The following is a 19457-nucleotide window of genomic DNA, read 5'->3' as shown; positions in this document are numbered from 1 at the left end:
CTTTCCCACCAACCCCACCCCTCCCTGCTCTGCAAAGCCCACAGATTTAGCTTCAACTTCTAAAGCCTTCTTTGGAAGATCTCTGCTGGTAAAGCTCCAGAAACTGTTACCAACATTTTAATAATTGCTAATGAGCTCCTCAAAGCAGCAATGTTTTTTTCCAACTATAAAAAACAAAACAAAACAAAAGGTAACATGGTTGGCCAACAACAAGGGTTTCCATGTACTTTCTGCACCAAAACAGAACAAAAACAAACCCATTTTACAAAGGCTTAAGTAAACTGAGGATGATGAAAGGTGAATATTCTCTCTGGAAGGGCCGTTCAATGAAGATTACTGATTTAGTAAATAAAAACACAGGACTTCACGCTTGGAGAAAAGAAGAAATTTAGTTGCCCAACATAATCCATTTAGTGAAAGCTGTGAGACATTCAATATTTTCGAGTAGAAGATACAGAGACACTATGGCATGATGGGTAATTGAAAAAGAAAGTCCTTCTTGTATCCTTTCCCTGCCTTTTTTTTTTTTTTTTTTTTTTTTCTTGCGGTACGCGGGCCTCCCACCGCTGCGGCCCCTCCCGTTGCTGAGCAGAGGCTCCGGACGGGCAGGCTCAGCAGCCATGGCTCACGGGCCCAGCCGCTCCGCGGCACCTGGGATCCTCCAGGACTGGGGCACGAACCCGTGTGCCCTGCATCAGCAGGCGGACTCCCAACCACTGCGCCACTAGGAAAGCCCTTTCTCTGCCTTCTGATATAATTATTCTATTTTAGACTTCTTTTAGGTTCCAATTCCCTATTTTCCCAGGCAAAAATTAATTCCAAGAAGCACAGATTGATAGCTCAAGCGGCAAATGCAGGCTCCAGACGTTTGTTTTGGCTCACTTATCTTAATGAATTTAGTTGGCTTTGAATGTCTTTGAGTAGCGGTATTTCACTCCAGGTCAGCAACAGACCTCAGTAGCCTATCACCTCTTACCCTGCAATGTCACATTTAAAAAAATTTTTTTTTAACTTTTTATTTTATATCGGAGTCTAGTTGATTAACAATGTTGTGATAGTTTCAGGTGTACAACAAAGTGATTCAGTTATACATATAAATGAATCTATTCTTTTTCAAATTCTTTTCCCATTTAGGTTGTTACATAATACTGAACAGAGTTCCCTGTGCTATACAGTAGGTCCTTGCTGGTTATCCATTTTAAATTTAGCAGTGTGTACATGTCAATCCCAAACTCCCTAACTATCCCTTCCCCCCACCCTTCCTCCCCTGGTACCCGTAAGTTCATTCTCTAAGTCTGTGAGCCTGTTTCTGTTTTGTAAATAAGTTCACTTGTATCACGATGTCACATTTATAATATATTACCAGCTGCCCCAATAAGCCTGCAAGTCTGAAACACCTGGCTTATTCTGGAATCTCTTTTCTCCCCCTTATATTGTGTTTGTGTATGAAACGTAGCAAATAAAACAGAATGCATTGTAAAACGGTCAGGAAGCTCTTATCTCTGCCATCGAGTTGGTTTCCTCACTGTTTCTTCAGCTCAAGTGTCTGATGTCCTTCTACCAACAGCTCATGATGTGATTACTAACACTTTCCCTTTTCTCTCCCTTCTTCACATCAACATGCATAGCAGTGTGGCTTAGTGTGCATTGGGATTTGTAGGTCTAACTACTGTCGGCAATCCCCCGACCCCTGACCAGCCTCCTCCCATGACTGGTGACTGTTTAATGAGGGGTGCATCCGCCACAAAAACAGGAGTGCCCCTGTGGCCTCTGTCCTTCTGCACAGCCCCTTCCGGTGCCCCTCACCAGATCTCTGAGCTGGCTGGAGGGCTGTCTTGGCAATCATGCCCATTCCACTCACCCTTCACAGCACCTGCCCCAGAACCTGGGCCTAGGCCAGAGAGGCAGGGGGAAGAGGAGGCATTAGTAGGAAAAAACAACAGAAAAAAATATGAACAGACTCAGCTTTGGGATTTCCAAACACAAAAGAAATTATATATAAATATATATCTCTACCACATGCAAAGGAAAGACGTCGTTTTCTTTTCCCAAAGAAATAAAATGGAGAAAGCCTCAAAAAAAAAAAAAAGGCAAATGACATAAGGATGTTTTAGAAGGCCTTCTACAGTCTTGTTCTCACTATCATTTTAATTTTATCTCCCATTAGTTGAAACCTTGAGCATTAATGAACAACTGCAGGTCAAGAAGACCTTCAAAGATCTTTGTATTTTTTTATTTATTTACTTACTTACTTGTTTATTTATTTACTTTTACTAGGGCCCAAACGCCACCTAAAATGAACCCCACCTAAATTAGTACAATAGGAAAATCAGAGTCCACAAGTCACTGGTTATTAATAAAACCACAGGAAAACTAAATCCTAAACTCTCCTTGATACACACAATAAATGGCATAGCCTGTAAGCATCTGTTGGAAGGTATATTTTTAGTTATTCACTTCAGGCTATGACTTGCCAGCCAATTAACAAAGGAGATTTACTAAGCCTTTCCTGTTTAAAATATTGCACTGAGGTTATCTTGAATTGGGGCTGCAAAGCCTAGCAGATCTGCTTCATATAATTTATTAAGTTTTGACCTCTGGGGGATAAGTAAAATTCTATCTTTCCAGGGAATTTGTTAAATAGTGTGCAACATTCAAGATATTCAATGTTTCATAATTAGGGGAATATGAGGTTCATAAATAAAAATAACAGTGATATCTTCCACAGTACCTAGAGCTTAGAATTTGGCAATGCTTGCCAAGGGTGCTTTACGCATCTGTGATGGTGAGAATCCAGGCTATGCAACCAGTAGTCTTCTCTGGAGCAAGATAGCTGTGAGTTCCATGTTTTGGTCAAAGAGACAGATGTATACAAAGATGATGGGATCGGTTAATTTCTCACTACTCCTCCTTACAGAGATTTTGAGTGAAACTGGGAACTGAGAAGCATTGATTTACAGCTTTACAACAGTTGGGTTGTCCCTCCTGAATTTAATGTGCCTCTTTCCTTTGGAAATGCACCAACTGGGATAAGGTATGTGCCAAAATTACCCTGAATTGGATTGGACTTTTATAGTGCTTTTTACTCTTACTCTTTTTCTCTCAAATGAGTAATGAATTTTATTAGCTGTTCTAAAATCACTCCAGGCATGGGAAAAGGCAACCACCAGTGCCTGGCATTATGTGGCAGGGCTGGTGCTGCACTGATGTGGGAATAGGGCTATTCTTTTGATATAGTATTAAGACATTTGTTTGATCTACTCCCCCAGATCCACAGCTCTCTTCCAATTTGACTTCACAGCAGAAGAATGGGCTCCTGTCACAAAAACAAATGCTTTCTTCCCCTCTCCTTATTCCACAACTTCTCATGGAACGCCAATGCAAGTCTAGGAATTGGTGAACCTGCCATCTTGGTAACAACCTGAGCTGCCAGGAGCTGTTTACTGGTCCAAAACAAGCAGACTGTCCATTCTTTAGCTAAAGACTCTAATTTCAAGAACATGGTGTGCTACCACAAAGATCTGAATTATTTTCATAATTATAATTCAAAAGCAAATGGGTGTAGAAATGACACTGAAGATCTAAGCATTTGAAGTATGTAACACTGAAAAAAGTCAAATGACTAAATGATCAACCTAAACATCTCTCCAGAATCTAAGAAATAACCTAGACCACACAGCCTCATTTTAGGGAAGTGTGATTATAGGTTTTCTATGTTGAGATGCAACAGAGAGTGTAACATGCACTCTAGAACCAGACTTCCTGGGCTCCTAGTCCTGGCATTGCCACTTACGGGCTATGGAACTTTGGGCATGTTAGAATCTCTGTGCCTTAGTTTCCCAATCTGTAAAATGGACATTTTAGTAGGAGTTAGATCATAGGACTGAATGAGGTAATATCTGTTATGCTCTTAGAACAACACTATACCCATAGTACTCATTACATAAGTGTTAAGTAGATAAAGGCTATGAGTTTTAAATTTTCACTAGTCATGGATTTAAGGCACCTGTATTGTAAATTTAGTGTGTACAGAAAGCAAATAATAGGTGCTCAATAAATATCTGTTGAGTAAATAAGTTTATATCCTTTCATCCAGGAATTCCTTTTCTGGGACTCTATTTTAAAGAAATAATCACACATATAATCCAAGAAACATACAAGGATATCGTTGCAATATTACCTTTGTAAAAAGATGGAGAAAATACATTCACTTTAATGCAAGAGGGCTAAGAAAGGCAGGTGGGCTGGTGGAGGCTATATCTAAAAGGTGAAGACACCAGAGTTGTTGTTCATGAAAAGCGATTTTATATTTTCCAAGAATTGTATATAGTGGAAAAAGGCTTAGTGCTATAATGGGCTTTGGAAAAGATACTGAAAATAGGATAGGAGTTGGAAAAAAATCAATGAAAAATTGTGTGGTACATGCTGTAATTCTCCTTGTAACTCTTCAAATATTCAGTAAAGCTAGTTAGCTCACAACATTTTGCATGTGATTGGCTTTTGTGGGGAAACGTGAGGAGGCTGGGGTCCATGATCAAGATGGCAAGTATTGCTGCAAAAGGAAAGAAGACAATGAAAGGAGGAAGGAAAGGAAGTCACATTCATCCTGACAATCGTTCTAGATTAACACATATTATGACATTAGAATTGAGTCCAGAATAGCTAGATCTCTGAGGGGTAATAAAGCCTGAAGGACAAGGAGAGCTAAAAATGGGAAACAATAAATTATTAAAGGTAAAGAATGATTAGGAAATTATGGCATATACATTCTAAGAAACAATACATGCTTATTAAAACTGAGTTTTTAAAGTTTGCAATGACAAGCAAAGTTGCTTATGTATTGTTAAGTAAAAGTGGGAATAAATACTGCACACTGAATAACTGCACAAAATTTTAAAAATTTAAAGAAAAGAATTAGAAATCTGTATCCACATATTATCAATTATATTTAGATGGGACTATGATGTTTACGATTTTGTTATTTTGAATTTTTGCATTTTCCAAATTTTCTGTAATGAACATATATTTCTTTCATCATGGTGAAAAATGAACATGGACTTTCAAAACTCTCATGTCTCTGAAAACACTGGGGAGTTGCTTGTTTTTTTTTTTTGTTTTTTTTTTTTTTTGCAGTATGTGGGCCTCTCATTGTTGTGGCCTCTCCCATTGCAGAGCACAGGCTCCAGACGCGCAGGCTCAGCGGCCATGGCTCACGGGCCCACCCACTCCGCGGCATGTGGGGTCCTCTCAGACCGGGGCACGAACCCGTGTCCCCTGCATTGGCAGGCAGACTCTCAACTACTGCGCCACCAAGGAAGCCCGAGTTGCTTGGTTTTAAAATTGTTTACCCTTTGAAAATCCACTGAAGAGGGAAAGTAGAAAAGCACATGAAAGTTCAACCACTAACAACTTCAAGTAATTTAAAAAAGAGAAATAAAACACTGGTGAAAAGAGACCAGGGAAAATAACTACAGATTATGTATGTGATTCTAGAAGCTAATGTCAGCAAGAAAGGGAAGAACAATTAGCAATTTATTAACGAAAGTATTTTGAGCTCTGTAGGGAACCATAAACATTTGGTAAGTTACTTAAGCAGCTCTATGCATTGGCCACTCTTGCAAAGGATTAGAAGTCAGAATTTCTAGTTCGAAGTCTGGGGTCTTTTACCTCCCAGCTAAGTAACTTGGACAGTCATTTAAACTGAGACTTAGTGAGACTGACTCAAATGAATCGAAGGGCAACTTCCTGCTTACAGCAGTGTTGTCATAAGGATCAAAGAGATGAAGTATGTGAGGGCGTTAAGCGAACCACCAAAAGCGAGGCAAATATAGATTCTTCTTTATTCGAAAATGATTGAAAATTACCACATATGTTTAACCCCAAATATATCCCAACACCAAGTCAAACCAACCAACTAATCAAACTGGTGATACTAAATTCTTCATGTACCAGAAACTATCCTACATGCTTTTATGTTTGTTATTTAAATTTCCTTAAAAAGCAAGCAAACAAACAAATAAACCTTGATAATTAGTGATTCTACTGGAAGCAAAAGAGGTAAAAGCATAAGGAAAAGCACTGAAATTTAGAAGAGGGAAGCATCAACTCTGTGTATCTCCTGAATCAAGTCAGGCCGCTCTATGACTGGTAGGAAGAAGGAAGGCAATCTAATTATGTATATCAGCAAATGAAAGTGACTTTGAAATTCTGCCTTTTATTTTCCTTGGGAAACCAACCTAGAAAATATTTTCTTGTACTTATATTTTCAGATCAAAAGAAAAGGATTAAATTTAGGATTAGTTTAGTATTAAACTCATTAGCTTTGCCAAGATAAATACCTAGACAACAATCAAAGTTTTATCAAAAGATATTTAGAATTTCTTTCTGTAGCTCTAACCTACACACATGCAAGTCAATTTTGTGAGCAATAGGGAGTTAATAGGATCACTAAGGATTAAAATCAGGAAAAGGGTTTGATGGGATGAGAAATGGAGAACAATCTCTATAGCAAACCCCTTGTGTTTAGGGCCACATGTTTGTGCTGTAAATGTTAAGTGTAATTGGGGAGCCAAGCACTGGTTACTCACCATTAGGGTTACTCTAGTTAGTCTGATCTGAACCACTTGCTTGGTTCTGCTTTTCAAAAAAATCTGATCTTTTCAAGAAACAGTATTATGCAAAGAGTTTTTCCCCCTACCTTCGAGATGTTTCGTACTTTTTCTGTGACATGCAGTGTCTACTGTGATGCTAGTCTAGACTTCCTCTATTTTCCTCAACAACCCCTGTCGCTTTCAGATATCTGAATCTTTATTCTAATTTTAGTACTTATAACAGAATTAAGTTTATATCTGAATGCCTTCATCAGCTGACAATACTATTCATCTGGGCTAATGACTCAGAAAAACAAATAAAAATAGGTATGTACTTCAGGACCAGTACACAAGGCTCTAGTAGGGCATGACATGCCAATTACTTGAACATTCTCTTCACATCTTGACCTACAGACAAACAAATAGGGAACAGTGAGGGTCCAAACGGTCTTTAGACAGACCCTAAAAGAAAAATACCAATCTCGACATCTCCAAACAAATTAGAAACAACACAGCTGTTAATTAATTTCAATGTTACCAAGATGACTGATTACATTTCTTAAAGAAAATAAGAGATCTAAATGACACATGGATTCTTTAGATCTTAAGTTCATCCAGGGCCCTTTGGCATTTGTGCAACTGGAATGGAACCAACTTCCACACTACCTGTGTTTAAAACAAACAAGAAATTTGCAAAGACCCCACACAGCTGGATCCATGGCCACAGCTGTCAGCCTGTGGTCGTGTGACAGATTTAATTCAGCCTTTCATCAAAGGGAGTTCCACTGGACAACTTCTCAAATGTTTGAGCTTCAGAAAGCAAGACAAACTTTTCTTACCAAAAAGGAAATGATTAAGTAAGGAATAAGCCATCTTATGCTGACCCTTTAACCTTCTCTCTGTCTTCAACTACACAGTTTCATGAGAATGGATAAACACCAGCTAAGTCAAAGTTAAGAGCTGTACAGCTGGGCAAACTCAGATAAAGCTGAATTTGGAAACAGTTCCCTTGGTAACAAAAAGGGACATAGATCTCAGAAGAAATCAGCCAAAAGTAACTCTTTAAATGTCTTAGTCCATTTCAGTGATATAAAGCAGGTTAAACTTGGTAAATTACAAAGTTGTTTGCAAATATGAAGGATGATTAGTCATCATATTCAAAACAAACATTATAGTTAGAAAAATCAGGATATTCTATTTTATTAACCCTTAATTTCATTAGGAAAATTAAGGACCCGAAGAGATTTATAGGATGTAATAAGGTATAGTTTCAAACTGAATTTAAATCTTTCAGTCTTCTTTTTTTTAATTTGTTTTTTTTAAATTTTTTTTATTAGTTTCTGCTTTATAACAAAGTGAATCAGTTATACATATACATCTGTTCCCATATACCTTCCCTCTTGCGTCTCCCTCCCTCCCACCCTCCCTATCCCACCCCTCCAGGTGGTCACAAAGCACGGAGCTGATCTCCCTGTGCTCTGCGACTGCTTCCCACTAGCTATCTACCTTACGTTTGGTACTGTATATATGTCCATGCCTCTCTCTCGCTTTGTCACAGCTTACTCTTCCCCCTCCCCATATCCTCAAGTCCATTCTCAAGTAGGTCTGTGTCATTATTCCCGTTTTACCCCTAGGTTCTTCATGACATTTTTTTTTCTTAAATTCCATATATATGTGTTAGTATATGGTATTTGTCTTTCTCTTTCTTATTTTCTTTTTTAAGGCAACTAAACAACATATATCTCTTAGGAGCATGTCAAAATCCACTCATTTTTGCTCAGCAAATGAAAAAAGAAAAGTGCATGCTTCTTTGCCTAACACTGGTACTTGTAAAGAAGTGGGAAAGAAGATCTAAATCAAATTAAATTACATGTTTCATTTAGTTTTCTAGAAACACTTGAAAGATAATAAATATCATTAAAAATACATCACAACCCAATTACAAGTCCGCCTGACACCAGGGAAATTAACGCCTTTGAGCCAGCTGCCAGGATTTTTAGATTAATTTATATAAAGTCTGTGATGAAAGCTGCCACCAGCTTAAACTCTGATACTATTTTAGTACTTTAACAGGCACACAAATGAGTCAAATGTGAGAGGTATGTGTGTATGTGTACATAAACACATACATGTCACGAATACATGAATGTAAATAGTCCTGTCAACAACATGAATTATATATGTTCAATAAGTCTTCCCATAATGATTGGTCAGCTCATTCTTTTATTTCCTTTCTTAACCTTTGGTTACTTGAAACTGAATATGCATAGTGGACATTTGTTATTTTTTGACCTAAGTAACATCCATCCTGCTTTCTTTTAGTATTAGCATGTTAATTTCCTTCTGAGGGCTTACTTCTTTCTCCTTCCCTGTAAAGAGCAGTGTTGGTGGGTCTGATAATTTAAAAAGACCTGTTTTTCTGTGATCAAGGCCATGTGACCCCAGCCCATTCAACACTTCCCTCCAGGACTCTGAATCTTGAAGGAGAGATGCCAAAATCCCACATGACCGTCCATTAGTTCCAAATACCAAGACCATCCCTGTTTCCCACTGCCCCGAGCTGCTCTAAGTCCATTCTTGTTCTTTGCCCAGTCTGTCTCTCCATTCTTCCCTCTGCTCCTTTCTCTGGATATGTTTGTTTACCAGGGAAGGTTTCTTCTGCTTGCATCTAAAAGAATCTAAAATGATATAATACAAGGAGCAGCACCTACAATAAGGGACTATTAGTTCCTCAACTTACCTTTGTTTGGATTTGAATCATCTTAAAGGAGAACCTCTCCTGTAGCCAATGACTCCTTGAAGTACAGGATGTAGGTTTAGTAAACTCATGTGTTACTAATGAATTCCAACGTCATCCTACTCTATAAAAAATACATCAGGTATCATGCATCCTGAGAATGGGGGACAAATACCTTCTTGGTTTTCCAAGGTGATAAACTCAGTGCAGCCTTCATCTCTAATTTTCCACTAAGCATAATCCATTCTAATCATCCCTCTCTGATGTCACAAGAGCAACTGGGGCCAAAAAATAAGTTTATGTCCACATTTGCTTTCAGTGCTGATGTTGTCACAAACTATAACTTTGTCTCTATAGGAGGTGCCAGGTTGCATTGGAAGTTGTGTTAAAGATGACCGACCAGGTGTCTCTAAGCCATTGTTGGCCCTGTATCACCTTCCTTCATTCTGTCATTTTCATCTTAAGAGAAAACATTTGCTATATTTGTTGTATTAAAACCAATTCATATATTTCTACTTGTAGAAATAACATAGTCACACCAAACAATTTAATACTAATAGTAACTTTAGACACTACCATTTTTTATCATTTACCCCATATATGCTAATGATAGCTTTTATTTTCCTACTACTATTATCATGATCAAATGGCAAGGCCTATAATAAGTATTTAACACTTTCTCTCATTGAATATTCATATCAAGCCTAGAAGAGGTCATCATTTATTTTACAAATGCAGAAACTTGGAATCTGAGGACCTGCTCAAGCAATTTGATGGAAGAACTGATATTTCAATCCAGCTCAGCATAAAGCCTTTGGTCCCCTCCACTACACTCTACCAGCAAAGGTCATAGCTTTGCAGGAATAAGAATCAGAAACGCTTTTTTTTTTTTTTTTTTCCTATTGGGAAGATTCTACAATAGAGCTGTAGCTTGGGTACTGTTCCTGCTCCCTTTGTTAGTTTCCACAGTGAGGGAAATTAGAAGGCTGGAGGCTGGTGGGAGGTCACTGGGCACCTCAGGGGAGGAAGTGGTAGGGATAGAGGACTAAGAAACATTTACAAAATGGTAAGGAAGATGAAGAAAAGGAGATGAAAAGGTATATTAAGGAATCATATAATGAATGTGTGATTTTATGATTTATAATAAGACATATAAAGTTGGTCTTCATCCTCCTTTATGGCGCTGAGCTCCTAAAACCCTTGGAATTTCCTAAGAGCATGATGAAGGTGTTTTTTGTTAAGTTAAAGAATGACTTTTGGACAGGGTGGGGGTGGGAGGTTGGTTTCCATGAGAACCAACCACGCAATTAGAGAGCTGGACCTTTCTGTCCCACCTCCCTGACCTCTGGGGAGATCAAGTGGGGTTTGAGGTTGAATCAGTGTTTGAGAGCCAATGACTTAATCAATGATGCCTGTGTAATGAAGCCTTTATAAAAACCCAAAAGGATGGTGTTTGGAGAGCTTCTGGGTTGGTGAACACCTGGAGACTGGGGGAGACTGGTGCCTTTCCCCATACCTTGCCCTATGCATCTCTTCCATCTGGCTGCTCCTGAGTTTTACCCTTTTATAGTAAACCAGTGATCTAGTAAGTAAAATGTTTCTCTGAGTTCTGTGAGCTGCTCTAGAAAATTATTCAAACCGGAGAGGGGATCATGGGAACCTGTGATTTATAACCAGTGGATCAGAAGTACAGATAACAACTTGGACTTGCACCTGGCGTCTGAAGTCAAAGGAGGGGGTGGCTAGAACCTCCAATCTATAGTCGGTTGGTCAGAAGCACAGGTGATAACCTAGACTTGTGGTTGGCATCTGACATGGGATCGGGGGTAGCCTCGTAGGACTGAGCTTAACCTGTGAGATCTGACATGATCTCCAGGTAGGCGGTGTTAGAACTGAGTTAAATTTAGGACACCCAGCTGGTGTCACACAGAATTTCTTGGTGTGGGGGAAAACCTCCACACATTTGGTGACCAGAGGCGTCAGAAATGAAGTGTTTTGTATGAGGAGTAAAGGAGACACATAAGAAAGAGAAGACTGGTGGAAAACTGACGTTTTCCAACTGAGAATGCTAGATAACGAGTGTGTCAAAAACCACAGTGGAAACTGCCACCAGTTGAGGGACTCTCTGCATTAAGAAAGTTTTGTACTGCTGTTAGCTGGGAAATAAAAGATGGGGGGATCATGGTGTTACTTTCTGTCCACTGTGCCCCTCCCCACCCCCGTCTGACAAATGGTCCACCTCCTGCTCAGATAGTTGTAAAGAATATCGTCATGGAGCTAAGCTCTGCCCAGTTTGGCTTGGCAGTTCTCCTCCACCTTGTCTCTCTCTGGATTTAACTCTGCTTCCTCACCTAGCACTCAGTCTCGAGGAAAGTAAGATCATTCTTGGTTCAATTGCAGGTACTAATCCGAAGTCCATTTTGAAAGCGTCTTCTCTGCAGCTACGCAGCGTCTGAGCTAGCTGTTCCCTATTTCTTCAGCCACAGGCAGAGTCCTCAGATCCAGTTTCAACTTACACTTCTCCATTTCTGTGGTCTGGACTGAATTCAGATCCCCTGTTTACTCCTGTTTCTTTGCTTCCTTCCACCTTGTCCATTTATAGCATTCATCCCTGCTTTACGTTGTATTCCAACCCTGATTCCATCTCATTTCATTGTTTCCTGGAACCATCATCCTGGTTTCTGGGACTTCATCCTGTGCTTCCTTTCAGCTAACTGGTTCATTGTAAAGTAGTCTAAGTAGGTAACTGTGAATGTTTGTATAAAACAGTATCAGTAAGTAAGGAAGCACAGATGACCAGGGAGAAGCTGTCTACATTAACGTGGAAGAGTAAAGATAAAAAAGCAGACTTGAAAGACAAGAGCACAAGACATTTAATAAAATGACATATGTAGGAGATATAAATATTTCAGATTACATCCTCCATCTATAGTTTTCTACAATTTTCAATTTTCTATTAAAGTGCTAACAGTCTATGACTAAAGAGGAGGAGGGATTTTCATTTGTAGCCAAAGTCTTCTAAACACTTTGAAATCCTGCAGATTAATTATCCACAAGCCAGTAGCAACTTAAAAATAACAACTCACATTTACTTAAATAAATTTTGCATTTTTTCTGATGGTACAGATGACTGATATCATAACTCAATTCAATAGTATATTTAATCTTTCTAAATTAGGATATGCAACTTAGGAAGGAAACTGTCTTTTTATTAACCTCCGCCCTATGCACCAGAGATCATACTGAATGATTAGATAAAAAAAGAAAAATAAACATAGAAAGACAGTTAAAGAGAAAACCTTCAACTACAGAACACCATACACACTTCAAAAATTAAGGGAAGTAGTTCTACTTGACGATCTAACAAGTAAGTTCCATTTTCCTCAAACTTTTCTTATAATGCAGTTGCACTGTCTGGTATTGTATGTTGTCTGTGATAAGTGGATTAAAACATGGAAAGGGATTTCTTAGACAAGACACCATAAAACTGGATGAATAAGGGCAGTTTCCAAAACAATAAAAAATTCCAACAGAGTTAAATAAACAACATTTGAAGAAAGTCAAATAAACAAAATTGTCAGTCTGGGTCATGAGAGTATAAAGTTTGGGTTGTATACCACTAAGGAAGTCACAGACTTCCGGTTAAGTATTCTAGACTACTATGATACTAAACCATTTCTAAATTTGTCTTAGAGCAAGAAATGGTTTGTTGAATTCAAAATCCACAAAATCATTATAAAAACACAATCTGTGATAATTATTTCCAGCGATCATTATTTCTCCTTTCACCACAATATATAACTATATCCAAAAATTCAAAAGAAATCATTGTTTTATTCTCTGACCTAACTGTAAGCCTTATCTTCATTTGTTGGGCATTTTGACACTTGAATTGCTTCTTCCTTATTACCTATCCAGTCATCTCAGAAGCAGGTCTAGAGATGTTGGTTTAGCTTTTAAAAAGCTTAGATGAATGGTCTGTGGAAAGTCCAATCTGGTTCTGCATGGGCTTCAGCTAAGCTGGGCTTTGGTGGGAGCCAGGGTGGGAAATGGCATTTCTAAGGCAAACCTCACTGACACACAGAGTGATCTGGGACCCCCGTGAGCACTCAGCTTGATACAATTCAGAATTTTGTCTACTGAGTGGCTCTGTCATTGAAAAAGGGTCCCAGGAGGAAGGAGTCACCTATAGTCCAGTGGCTTCAATGTTGCAGTCACTGAAAAGACAATCTCACTCCACAATTATAACCCACTTCATCTGCCCTTGGAAATGGAGACATTTTACTTGGTTTTATTAATACTCCATAACACTTGCAACTCATAACTTTTTACAACGTTCAAATCATGCTCAGAATCCACATGATCAAAATGAATTCCAGTAAACGATCTTAAGACAGGGCAGGTATTGTTAGGAACATTTTACGGAAGTGGCAGCTGAGGCTCAGAGCGATTTAAGTAACCTGCCCAAGGTCACATGGACCGTGGGCGAGAAAGTCAGAATTACCCCTTAGCCCTCTAATTACATGCTTCACTTTCTTGGAGTCTCTCTCTCTTTTTTTTTTTTTTTTCTAAAATGAAAGCCCGGGATAATACCTAAGGATGGACTGAGCAATCCCTTACTCAACAGAAGAGACAACCTGTGAAAGAAGATATGCCTATCTTAGGAGGACCAAAAGCAGGCAACAGCAGCAGCGAGTCCCAGGGCCTTCTACAGAAGAAAGCGAATCACTATATGAATGATCTTAATTAAATGTGAATGCACAGCTACTGAATGCTGTGGGAAATCACTCCATCCTTACTGGCTGCTTTCCCCATAGTTCTCAGCAGCAATACCTTCAAATGCAATTAAGATAATTCATGGAGTGATTAGCTTCATTATATGGAGACACACCAGAGACTGTCCTAACGCCAAATCCTGTGTGTGGTCTCTGTGAGATAGACATGTTCTTCTCCTGTGTGCTATCTCTTTTAGTGGACACAAAAAGAAGTAAACCTTATGGTGACATAACCCTTGGAACTTCTAAATTCCACTGAGAGAAAGGCAGCTAGGAAATTAACGTTTCTTGGACTGGTCTGAAGGTTAACATAATCTCAAACCAAACAAGTTTTCAAACACTTATCCTCTTTCACAGGCTGATGGTAAACAACCTATGAGGCTTTTATGGGGCTGGTAGAGAAGTCACAACTGAGCATCCTTTGGGGCCAGTGGGGACCAAGAGGTTGGGTTCCGAGCTCTGCAGATTCCCATTATGAAACACTGAGTGGAAAGACCCAGGCACATCCCATGGGAACAAGGTTAAGGGGGTCAATTACCCATGTTTCCCAGTAGGAGACATGCACTACTAAGATCCTCTGGTAGAAATAGCAAGGCATCAATCCTATGAACCAGACCTCCAGTAAATTCTACTCCCATTAAATTACCACCAGACAGATTGTAAGTATAAAGACAACCACTATTACTTGAGATGGAGTATTCTGTACCTGATTTTGGCCTATCAAACACTGAGTGACTATTCATTAATTTGATTATTCATATTTATTCAATGACTATTCATAAACAATCACTATATTATCAAAGGTATATATATATTTTAAGCTGTTCTATTTCTAGATTAAAGGTGTTTATATAAACAAGAAGATTATTTACCCCTAGAGCAGTGGTTCTCCACCTGGAAGATCACCCTCCCTGCCCAAGGTGACATTTGGCAATGTTTCGAGGTATTTTTGCTTGTCAAAATGGGGCAGAGCTTTCCACCAGCATCTAGTGGTTAAGGCCTAGGATGTCACTAAATATTGTACAATGCACAGGACAGCCCCAAACAACAAAGAACTCTCCAACCCAAAATGACAGTATGCTGAGCTGAAGAACCCCTGCCTTGAAGAAAAGCAAGCAAAACTTGAACCACCTGGTAAAGTAAGCATTCCTGTAAAAAGAGCTACCCAGTCGTGTTGTTGTAGCCATTTAACATATAAAGTGGGCCACATTACATGTGAATCACTGAAGCTCTAGCCATCCACCCTGATACTCAGCTACCCATAGTTCTTACAGATAGAAATCTAGAATTCTGTAATAAATACACTTTTCCAGATTTCTCATTTTGTTTAAGAATACTAAAGCAGAAACATTTTTTAACAATAGAGAAAACCAAATCTTTTTACCTTGAAAACTTACCAATTTTTCCTCTCTTCCTTGGCTCATTTAATTAAATACTTATTTACATTTCCTTTCCTATTTTGGGTTGCTCTTTCTAAGAACTTTAAAACAAATCATGAGTGGTACATGATAAAAATAGAACAGTAAGACTTTTTAAAAAACACAACTGTAGGGACTTTCCTGGTGGCCCAGTGGTTAAGAATCCACCTGCCAATGCAGGGACACGGGTTCGAGCCCTAGTCCGGGAAGATCCCACATGCTGTGGAGCAATTAAGCCCGTGTGCCACAACTACTGAGTCTGTGCTCTAGAGCCCACGAGCCACAACTACTGAGCCTGCATGCCACAACTACTGAAGCCCACGTGCCTAGAGCCTGTTCTCCACAACAAGAGAAGCCACTGCAATGAGAAGCCCGTGCACCACAACGAAGATCCAATACAGCCAAAAATAAATAAATAAAATAAATTACAAAAAAAACACAACTGTATACAAGTCATCAATTGGGGTCTTAATTGAGGCAATGGTAGGCTTTTCTTTAAAAAAGAGAATATTCTAGTAGTATTTTAAGTATTTAAATCCTGTATCAACATGTTTTAAAATAATGATGGAAGTAATTCCAATATTCCAAATAAGTCAGTAATGTTTTAGCTACTTCCAACCTCTTCCAATATGTTTTAAACTAATGATGGAAGTAATTAAAAAATAATGATGTAAGTAAAAAAGGATATTTATGAACTAGGTTGAATATTATGTTCCATCTAAGACTTTGCCCATAGCCTAGGTTAGCATACCACTCCAGAGCTAATCTTTTTTTTTTTTTTTAAGTATTAAGAAAAGATGGAAAGCAAACAACATTCAGATACCTACAGAACTAAGTCTGTGGATTTCTTCTTGATTTTTTCTCCTCATTGTTCGTCTCTTCTTCCAAAATTCACTGGGATCCCGTTTAAAAACCTTTCCTCGGAAGCTCATTGTATTGTTATTTGAGTGGCAAGATATTTAAAAATATCAATTTCTTTAAGCCTCTTCCTTCTGAAGCTTCACCAGGCCGAACAAATTTTTCTTCTCTGGTAAAAAGGGAAATGCTCATGCTACATTAACATAACTCAACAGAAAGGAAAAGAAAACCGACAAGTTACTGCTTCCTGTGAGTGAGTAACTACCAGCTGTTCAGAAGCGCTTTTGTGCATGTATTCTCCCTAATCACCTGCTTTAAAGCAAGATGAAAAACACAAAATGACTTTGGATGTTTAAGAGAATTGCTCACAGCTAAATAAACCATAGGATGTAAACTCACCCTTGGAACCAAGTCAAGACTGAATCAAAGAGTTAATTTATGGTAGGCTGCCATGTCTGTCAGTGTAACAGCCATCCAAATTTTATCACTGTGGCTAGATCTCAAAGGTGAACGGTAATAATCAGTTGGTCATGTATGCGTAGATTACATTAACGGTCTTTCCAGGGAGGTGCCCAAGAGGATCACTTAGGCACAATGGGAAAATATTAGAATTCTATTTATATTAGTTATCTCGATAGAGAAACTGTGCTTTACTAATATTTAACATAACACACTGACATGGACACCTTCATTCTCTACGTCAAATGGTTACAAATAGTGAAACAATTAATTCCCTAATCTTTAGATCTTTATGCCCTTTCTCTGGGGCAATTTAAAATGCACCTCTCCCCTCAAACCCACCCCAGTGCTCCTTTCTGTTTTATTTTCCCCCATGGCACTTACTAGCATGTGACACTACTATATATTTTCCATATTTACTTATGGACTGTCATCCTCCACTAGATTCTATGCCACAAGAGTGTGGGAATATTTTTGTTTCATTCACTGTGTCTTCAGTGATCAAAACCATGCCTGGTTTCCAGAAGATTCTCAGTATATATATAATTGTTTAATAAAAGAATAAATGAAGGACATATATATTGTGCTTAACAATGAAACTTGTCCCCTATGTATATTGTGTTTTGAAATATTAGCTGTTGGCAGGGACTATATAATTTATAAATACACACAGAAGATGGGAGTGCAGCCAACTTTTTTCTACGAAGTGCATGAGATAAGAAATATTTGGAGGCCACAGGACTAGGAAATAATTGATTAGATTAAACATTAGAAAGCTGGGTTCTAAAAAACGATTGGTGTAGGAGACGTTCATTCAGTTTCTTCAAGAGTTTGTTTCTTCATCTGCAGGGTGGACCCCCTCAACGGAGGTGTCCATCGGTGTGATGTACGTGCTAAAGGAACCATTGCTTGTCTAGGAAGCACTCTGGGGTTTAAAAGATGATTGAAGGAATATTTCCATTGAGGACTGATCTTCACAACCACCGAGACACAAGCTCCTACCAGCTCTCCCAGGAGATGAGTCCTGAGCAAGGGGCATTTTGAAGGGAGTAACTGTCAGGGAGTCACTTCCACAGACACTTGTTGGGGCATCTTTGCACAGAGAGCAGTGTGATGTGCAGTGTGGACGCAAGTAAGAAGCTTAACCAGGAGAGTAATTTCTGCAAAAGGCTCTCAGTATTCTGGGAGTTTTGAACTTTAAGAAAGAAAAATAACAAGGCTGCTATTGCATTCGTGTCTTAGCTGGAAGCAGGATTCAGGTTACAGATGGGAATGGGGAGAGTGACCAGAGGGGAACAATGAGTAGACACAACGAGTCAGGGGTTTTGTGGGGGGGCTTTGGCTCCAGAGCCTTGCCTTCTCTTTCTAGAGCTCAACACGGTTAAAGATGCAGGCCCCGATGTCTTCCATGGATGACGCCAACTTGCCACCTAGAAGCGTATGGTCCCACGTATCCATGTGGCTTTTCCTCAGCTTCCTTCAGTCTTTACTTGAAATGTCTCTTCCTCAGAAAGCCTCCTCTGATGCCTTTGGATGCTCCTCCCTTGCCTTTTTGTGTGGGGGGGTGAGGGGGCCCTAGACAAGGCTTCTCACCCTGAGAAGCCACTTCTGCAAACATAGTTCTGATTCTGTAATGAAGGTGGCTATCCTCAGGGAAGCTCTTATTTAACCAGCTAGTTCCAAAGACAAGGCACTAATAGATGCCATTTGTTTATTTAATAAGCCTCATTATTGATTATTATTTAATCTGTAATAAGCCTTCCCCTCTATCATGGTTGCTTTATCCTGACATAGGCCATTTCCCAATAGTATTTCCCCAATAAAGACCAGATTTAGTTGATGCACATATGTATCCCCCAGACTCTAGCCTCTTGTGTACCTCTACCTTCTCATGCAGAGATTTGTGCAAGACAGGCAAAAAGAGATACTGCTCATTCCTTGCCAAAGTATGGAGACCAAGGAAGCTTCTTTCAAAAACTGAGAAAAATAGCAAGATGCTACAAAAATAACAACTGAGGAGGTAAACTATATTGTTATTCTGTAATTGGTTTAAGTAGGCATCCAAAGATACCACAGAGCAGAAGCCCTTTTGATCCATGGTCATGTGATATACAGAAATTCCACTGTCTGTCTTTCGCTCTTATCAATGTTCACACTCTGAGTAACTCTTTGGCATCTGATGGATGAGCAGGTACATTATAGCACATGCCAAATTTTCAGATTTAACTTTCTTCCTTATATGATGAGAGTCTGCCTTTTGGGGTCACCTGATTTCCCGAGTATGTAAGATTATGTTTCTATTTTAATAGCTGAAAGTCGTATTTCACAACTCTTTTGGATTATGGACCTATTTGAGAATCTAACAAGACTGGACTCACTCACCAGGAAAATGTAAGGAATCAGAAAATGTGTGTGCATGGTAGGGGGTCACCAATCTCTGAGGTCCATCTGGGGACCCGCTTATTCATGTTACCCTAAATCCCTAGCTCATAGTTTTAGAAGATAGGAACGTTGTCTTATAACGAAGCATTTAATAATCTTGAGCAACTCGTACGTGACTTCCTCTCCTTCTAACAGTTGCATCTCGCCTCTCCTCTATTCCTCTTTAGGCACCACAGTT

The 19457-nt window shown here is 39.1% G+C and overlaps 1 protein-coding gene across 6 annotated transcripts in view; it reads right to left on the bottom strand.

Annotated features, from left to right (window-relative positions):
* DOCK10 (dedicator of cytokinesis 10) overlaps positions 1 to 19457 on the bottom strand; it is a 292002-nt gene that overhangs the window by 161340 nt on the left and 111205 nt on the right. Inside the window, exon 3 of one of the 6 annotated variants that reach the window (XM_082631251.1) lies at positions 16348 to 16547. The exons of the other annotated variants lie outside the window; for them this stretch is intronic. Coding sequence (XP_082487377.1) covers positions 16348 to 16452 — 105 coding nt within the window. The 5' untranslated portion in view covers positions 16453 to 16547. The remainder of the gene's footprint in view (positions 1 to 16347; positions 16548 to 19457) is intronic. 6 annotated transcript variants of the gene reach the window in all.

Source organism: Mesoplodon mirus, assembly GCF_964341445.2.
Source record: "Mesoplodon mirus genome assembly, chromosome: 8".
NCBI lineage: Eukaryota > Metazoa > Chordata > Mammalia > Artiodactyla > Ziphiidae > Mesoplodon > Mesoplodon mirus.
This window is presented reverse-complemented; position numbering and strand designations above follow the sequence as displayed.